Source organism: Microtus pennsylvanicus, chromosome 3, assembly GCF_037038515.1.
Source record: "Microtus pennsylvanicus isolate mMicPen1 chromosome 3, mMicPen1.hap1, whole genome shotgun sequence".
NCBI classification, from domain to species: Eukaryota; Metazoa; Chordata; class Mammalia; order Rodentia; family Cricetidae; genus Microtus; species Microtus pennsylvanicus.
The window spans coordinates 1,137,501-1,144,957 of NC_134581.1; the positions used below are offsets into that span (position 1 = coordinate 1,137,501).

General features: G+C 47.2%; 1 protein-coding gene across 2 annotated transcripts in view; it reads left to right on the plus strand.

The window, feature by feature from the left end:
* Positions 1-3,926, plus strand: part of Cdcp1 (CUB domain containing protein 1) — a 42,625-nt gene extending 38,699 nt beyond the window's left edge. Inside the window, exons 9-10 of one of the 2 annotated variants that reach the window (XR_012909917.1) lie at positions 2,098-3,166; positions 3,473-3,926. Coding sequence is in view for 1 of the 2 variants with exons in the window: in XM_075964035.1 (XP_075820150.1) it covers positions 2,098-2,521 (424 nt within the window). In the remaining variant the exon portion in view is untranslated. Of the gene's footprint in view, positions 1-2,097 lie in introns of both variants that reach the window. The other variant, XM_075964035.1, reaches the window with a different exon arrangement.
* The last annotated feature ends 3,531 nt before the right edge of the window (positions 3,927-7,457 follow it).

Genomic DNA, 7,457 nt, shown 5'->3' on the forward strand with positions numbered 1-7,457 from the left:
ATTTTTTTATAATTTTTATTACATTTTATTATTTGTGTACGTGTGTGTGTGCACGTGCGCATGCATGCTCACAGGCATGTGACACAACCCATGTTTGGTGGTCAGAGGACAGTATGTGAGACTTGGTTCATCAAGAGATGGAGTCTGCTTGTTCATTTTCTGACCGCCTAGACCCAAAATAATTACACAGAAACTATATATTAATTACAACACTGGCCAATAGTTTAGGCTTCTTATGAAGTAACTCTTACATCTTAAATTAACTCATTTTTATTAAGTTGTGTATTGCCACGTGGCTGTGGCCTACTGGTAAAGTTCCATCCATTGTCTGTCTCCTTCACCAGCTACATGGTGTCTCCCTTACTCCGCCTTCTTTTCTCCTCTATCTCTGCTTGGAATTCCCACCTTGTTCTAGTCTGTGCTACCATAGGCCCAAAGCAGCTTCTTAAACATATTCACAGCATACAGAGGGGAATCCCACACCAGTTCTCTCTTTCCACCATGTGAGTCCTGGGAATCAAACTCGTCCCTCACCAGGCCTGCTCAGCAGTGAGCCTGCCTGTCTCCTCCTCCCCGGCACTGGGATTTTACATGCATGACATCAAACCCAGCTTTTTTACACGAATACTGGGGATCTGACCTCAGCCCTCATGCTTGTACGGCAGGCACTTTACCAACTATCTACTCAGTCCCCAAACTTTTTTTTCAAGTTCACTATGGCTCTGGGAAATTTTCTGATGTCCAGTGGAACTGTCTTAAAGATGTTAAGGAATGCTGGGCTTCTGGTCTGAGAAGCCTTTTCCTGTGAAATGCACATTACTACATAGGAAAGGAAGAAACTTTCTGGTCTGGAGTACACAGCATGTCCCACTCAGGTAGGAGACATGCTTTTAACCCTGAGTCCCCAGGTGCCTAGTTAGAGGAGAGATTTGGTTAAGAGGAAGAGTCCATCATACCTCCTCCAAACTCTTCCCGAATGACTTGACACTTGCCAGTACAGGAAGTCTTTCTGTGGTCTCAGCTGCACAAGGCTACTGTCTGATGGGCTTCTGTGAAGCCTGTGCCCCTTAGTTGTGTGTGTGCGCACGTGTGTGCATGTGTGCGGGGCAGGTTCTGCAAGGACAAGGGGAATTAGTGACGCTGAACTTGTTCCTGCTGTGGGTGCTTGCTGCCGGTCTCCTTGGCTCTAGGACCCATGCATGTAACATACTGGGGATAAACCAGGAGCAAGACAGTCGTTTCTACGATTCATGGGTCAAGGGAAAAGCCAGGCACTGTGAGAACATGTGGGAGGGACATCTGCGGAGGCCTCATGCGAGAGTCCGGGGAACTGGGCAATGCCAGATGGATTCTTACCTCAGGAAAGCACAGCCCAGGATTAGTGACCTGCCAGACATTATGCTAACTGGACTGACCGCCTCCTTGAGTCAGCTATTGTCTAAGTCATGGCTGCTTTGTTCACTGAAGGCAAAGCTGTCTGCCCAAGGCAGATGTGCCAACAACTGTCCACATCTGAACACCAGAGAGCACCACACACCCAAATCCTGGATTTTTGTGTGTACTTTTTTTCCCTTTTTATTTATTTATTTTTTTTGCTGTTGATGGGACAGGGACAGAGCCACTCAGCCAGTAATGAGCTGTTCTGACCTCAGCTCTAGCAGAAAATCGGCTGTTTGTACCCTTCTCTCCCCGAGTCGTGGATATTAACAGGAATTAGCTAATGAGTTTCGCTCTGTGCGAGGGAAGCAGCTGCGTTAGTTACAGGCTGGTACTGAGTGTTCTAGGAGGCTGACCTGGGCATGCTGAGCTGATGTGGTTTAGAAAGGCTTGTGTATCCCTATTCCTGGGAAGGAAGGGGGATTACAAGGTATCTCCGTTGTTGGTTCTCCTGGAGTCTGTCAGAGTCCAAACACAATCATTTAAACCACCTCTTCCATTTATGATTCCTCAACTTCTGCCTTGGAAACCTGAGACAACGGCTATTTGCTTCCGCGTAGTCCCTAAGACACTTTCAGTTCCAACTGCTGATAGGCTTCAGGGATTGGGTGAGAGATGTCACTCATCTAACACATTCTGTTGTTCGCCCTCTACAAACAGGAAGAAGGTCAACAAGGGCCCTGCTGTGGGTATCTACAACGGCAATGTCAATACCCAGGTGCCCCAGACTCAAAAGTTCCCGAAAAGACGAAAGGACAATGACTCCCATGTGTACGCCGTCATCGATGACACCATGGTGTATGGCCACCTGCTGCAAGACTCCGGTGGTTCCTTCATCCAGCCGGAGGTGGACACCTACCGGCCCTTCCAGGGCCCCATGGGGGACTGTCCCCCCTCCCCACCCCCAGTATTCTCCAGGACCCCAACTGCAAAGTTCACTGCGGATGAGCCAGCCCCTAGTAGCCTTCCTGAGTCTGAGAGTGAACCATATACATTTTCACACCCCAGCAAGGGGGAGGTAGGTGTCAGGGAGACGGACATCCCCTTACTCAACACTCAGGGGCCAGTGGAGACAGAAGAATAATTGGACCCCATTCCAAAGACTTTGCTGAGATGTGGCACCAGGCATTGAGAAGTCCTAAACAGCAGTCAGATGGCAGAGCAATCTACTGAAGGAAGAGTAGGTTTTGCAAGATGCCACCGCCTCCTGATTTCCTGGTGGACTCCTTCCAGTGATGAGCAAAATATCATGGCTTCTGATGGGGATGCCAGCAACAGCTCAGGTTTCCTGACCTCAGGTTGTGTTGGGGCTGTCCGCCCAGACGGAACCACAGTGACCCCTGGATTCTCAATGCTAAGCAGCAGAGACTTGGCAGATTCCCCAGATACTTGTGGTCTGCTCTCACTGGAGTGCTCTGGATGACAATGACAGTGTCTTTTTTATTAGTAGTAGTAACAGTAGTAGTATTTATTTGGTGGTCCTTTGTGTTTTAAAAAGTTGGATGTGGAGCTGGGGGTACAGCTCAGTTGGCAGAATGCTTGCCTGACATGCACAGGCTCTGGGCTCCATCCCCAGCACTGCATAGACCCAGGCATGGTGGCACACACCTGCAGTCCCAGCACTAGGGAAGTCGATGCAGGGGGATCCGATTTCAAGGTCATTGCCCAGTGTGTGGTGAGTAGGAGGCCATGCTGGTCCACGTCAGACCCTCAGCTCCTTTGATGAAGTGTAGTGGTTTGATCTCGTGCTGCCTGGTTTGGACGTCTGCGTTGTGGTTTCTGCAGACCGCTAGACCTACCCAGCCAGAAGAGTGTGCATGTGTGTATTTCTTACTCATTAAAGACTTCCCAGTCCTCTTTCACTGCACAGCTGCCCCCTGCAGAAATGACCCCCTTGTCCCCTACTCCTAGGAGTAAGAGAAATTTCCATGAGCTGCGCCGTGTGGTGTGTGGCTCTCTCGGCTACAGCAATACTTCGACATTGAAACAAATTTTGAGAATAATTTGATCCTTTAAAGATATATAATTAAGCCAGGAAGTGGTGGCACACGCCTTTAATACCAGCACTCAGGAGGCAGAGGTGGGAGGATCTCTGTTAGTTCCAGGACAGCCTGGTCTACTCAGAGAAACCCTGTCTCGAAAAAAACAAAAACAAATATATATCTATATCTATAGATCTATATGCCTATCTATAGATGTAGATATATCTTTCCCTGTTACCTCATCTCTGAGGCTATGTGCTTTGTCTGTAAACTGACTCTGAAAGGCAAAGAGCGGAGCTCCCATCACAGAGCAAGGAGAGAGCGAAAGTCACTCCTGCCTTGATCTAGAGAGAAAGCCATGCTAGTGTAGCTGAGCACACTACAGAGTTCATGATCTCTGTCAAGCCTTCGAGAAATAAATGAGCTTCATAATGCTCAGGACATGGACCTTGGAGAGGGTCTCATCATCTGGCCCATGATGCCTCTGAGACAGTGCACTCAGGGGATCTCTTGAGTTCTCTCCAGAAAGGAGGGTTCACTTTTTGATCATGTTCCAGGTGCTGCTCATGCATCTTTCCTCTAACTCCTACCCAGCTACCCAAGGTGCTACCCACCCTCCAGGAAGGGCAGGGGCAGCTGTGGCCCCTTCCTTCACTTGGAGTCACCATGCTGGGGGGTGGCTCTCCACTGACTTCTGCCTTTCAGGTGCCCCTTGGGGAGATCACTCTCATGTGTTGGTTCTCACTGTGCAGCCCAGTGCCTTTCCACCTTGGCTCCTCTGCTGATCCAGCCTTTGCACCCATCGGCTGGTCCTGTGGCTACATATGGAAAGAAAAGGTTGGCTCTTCCTGGGGACAAGCCAGAGTCCATCAGCTGCAACATCAGTGCAGGTTAGCTCTGCAGAGCATACATGAAAATAATTTATTTAATGTAGAGACATTTTAGATAACATCTTATTCGTTTCCTATACTTTTTTTTTTAAATAAAGATATACAAAATGAACGTGTATCCAGTAGTTTAATGCGGCTGCTGTTTGTGCCGTTTCCGTGGAGGTCTCCGGTTCGCTGCGGTTTCTTTTGGCAGGCTCCACGTGGGCTAAGTGGCTTCCTGGCCCATTGTTCACCGAGGGTTTTCTGGGCAGGCAGTCGGGCTTTGTGCCGTAATCTCTTCCCTCTTCATTTGATGCCTTGCCCTGGGGGAAGCAAATATCTTTGTTTGAAATAAAAATGAGTCCCAGCCAGGCGTGGCAGTGCACACATGTAACCGCACACTGGGAGACTGAGGGAGAATTGTGAGTTAAGGCTAGCCTGGGCTACATAGCAGGGAAAAAAGTCTTACATTCTGCCATCCATTTTGAGGTCTGTAGCCGTGAGTCAGGCCAGGGATGCAGTTTATTTTTTAAAGGCAAGGTCTCTCACGGAACATGGAACTCCCAATTTGGCTAAACTAGTAAAGCAATGTCACGTCTGCTCTGTGCTCTACACACACACTATACCTGTACTACAGGACGGTTTGCAAGTCGGGAAAGGGACCTGGAGATTGAAATTCATATAGACACAGGTCACCCTTGAATTCCTCAACAATGCTCCCTTTATTGTGTTCCAACGCAGCTTATATAGGGATCCTTAACTGATAGCCACCCCAGCCAAACCCACCAGAAACCACTTCCCTGCCATCAGGAACTCCTGAGGGTCCCGTGCTCAGAGCAGCTGCAAGCATAACAAGTTGTTTACAGGAAATTCAGGGTCTGGGGGTCCACAGCCCCCAACAGGCAGTAAGCCTCAGGGATGCTCTGGTCACCACAGTGCCGAGATATATAGCCACATGTCACTTGCCTGGCTTTTCCTTTTTAGATTGTTATGTGTATGAGTGTTTTGTCTAAATGTATGCGTGTGTACCGTGTGCATATCTGGTGTCCGTGGAGGTCAGAAGAGGGCGTCAGATCCCCTATAACTGACAGGTGGCTGCCAATTGTCATGCGGGTGCTGGAAGATGGGCTGGGGTTCTCATCAAGAACAGCAAGTGGGTTAACACTGAGACCTCTCTCTAACCCCCATGCCCAGCTTCCATTCAGGTACAAGGGATCCAAGCGCAGATCCTTAAAATACACAGCAAGAATTTTGCCAACTGAGCCATCTTCCCAGTCCCAAGAGTTGGCATTTACCAAGAAGAGATTTTTTTTAATGATTTATTTATTTATTATGTATAGTATTCTGTCTGCATGTATTCCTGCAGGCCAGAAGAGGGAGTCAGGTCCCATTACAGATGTTTGGGAGCCACCATGTGGTTTCCAGGGTATTGAACTCAGTTCCTCTGGAAGAACAGGCAATGTTCTTATGCTGAACCATCCTCCAACCCCATCAAGAAGAGATTTGTAAGCTGAGCATTGTGGCACATGCCTATAATCCAAGCACTGGGAAGGAGTAGACAGGGGGTCCCTATAGCTCACTGGCAAGCCTAAGACCTTGTCTCAAAAAATAGGGGACCCCTGAGGAAAGCCACCTGAACTATCTTCTGGTCTCCACATACATACATGAGCATATGCACCTATACATATATATATACATACCCCAGAAACTGAGCAGATGCCAATGCCATCACCTAGGGCTCCCCAGCCTTTAAAAGCACAAGTCAAACAAACCTTCTTTACAAAATAACCATCCTCAGGCATTCTGTTAAAAGCCACAAAATAGACTAAGTCAGGTTTAGTTATCCCAACCCAACCTCGTATTGGGGTTACAGGACCTAAGTATTGCTGAGAGGCAACTTAGAGTTCCCAGCAGTGTGTCCTACAATAGCGGTGTGTGTGTGTGTGTGTGTGTGTGTGTGTGTGTGTGTGTGTGTGTGTGTACTGAATTCAAGCTCCCATGAAACTGAGCCTGCAGACTGGTCTCGTGGCGACTGGGAATGACTGAGGAGTGACAGCCTTGATTGACATATGGAGTGGGGCATTCCTTGAGGTGAAAGGGTGTTAGGGAATGTTATTTTAAGGTGTGTTACTTTTGTTTATGCTGCATTTGTTTACCTCTGTAAGCTGTGATTCTTTGCCTGTCTAAAACACCTGATGGTCTAATAAAGAGCGGAACAGCCAATAGTGAGGCAGGAGCAAGGACAGGCAGATCTAGAAGGCAGAGAGTATTAATAGGAGAAATGAGGAAGAGAAGGAGGAACAAGAAGGAGAAGGCAAGGAGTCAGCCAGTCACAGAGTAAGAAGGAAAATAAGATATAAAGAAGTAAGAAAAAAAAAGCCCAGAGGAAGAAGGTGGTCAGGATAATTTAAGAAAAGTTGGCAAGAAATAAGCCAAGCTACTGGGCATTCATAAGTAAGTGTGATTTATTTGGGAGTTGGGTATTGGGTCCCCCAAAAGAGTAAAAAGCCAGCAGCAACAGAAGAGAGGGTAAAGAGAATTAGCTCAGAAACATTAGAAGACCCTGCAGGTGTGTGACCTTCCAGGTCAGTTCAGGCAGGGCTGTAGATAGCAGGCAGCCATATAGTTCATGTTTCGGGAAAAGAATGGGCTCGAGAATAAGTTAGTCCCTGCTTTCAGTCAGACCAACGGCATGACTGTATTAGTTTGATACTTTTTCTTTTAGTTTGCAAAGCACATTGGAAAACATTCTTGTCTCATGTTCAGTCCTGAGCACATAAAATTCCAATATACTCAGAATTGAATAAGTTCTTAGAATCACCTGCCAACTCAGGGAAGTAAAAACAGCTAGATTTCTCTCTTTCCACTCTCTTTCCCATCTCTTTCCATGCAGTATAAGGAAATCTAAAGAATTTTGCCCAAAATTGTATTCAGACCCAAGTCCATCTGCTTACCACTTGAAAGCCAATCCTGTTGACTGAGTTTTCTGTCCTGCCCGCTCCCAAAGTTGTTAAGTCCCAAAGAAATCACACAGAGGTCTACGTTAACTATAAACTGATTGGTCTATTTGCTCAGGCTTCTTATTAACTCTTATAACTTATATTAGCCCATTATTCTTGTCTATGTTATCCTTGAGGCTTAGTACCTTTTTCAGTGAGACAGTTACATC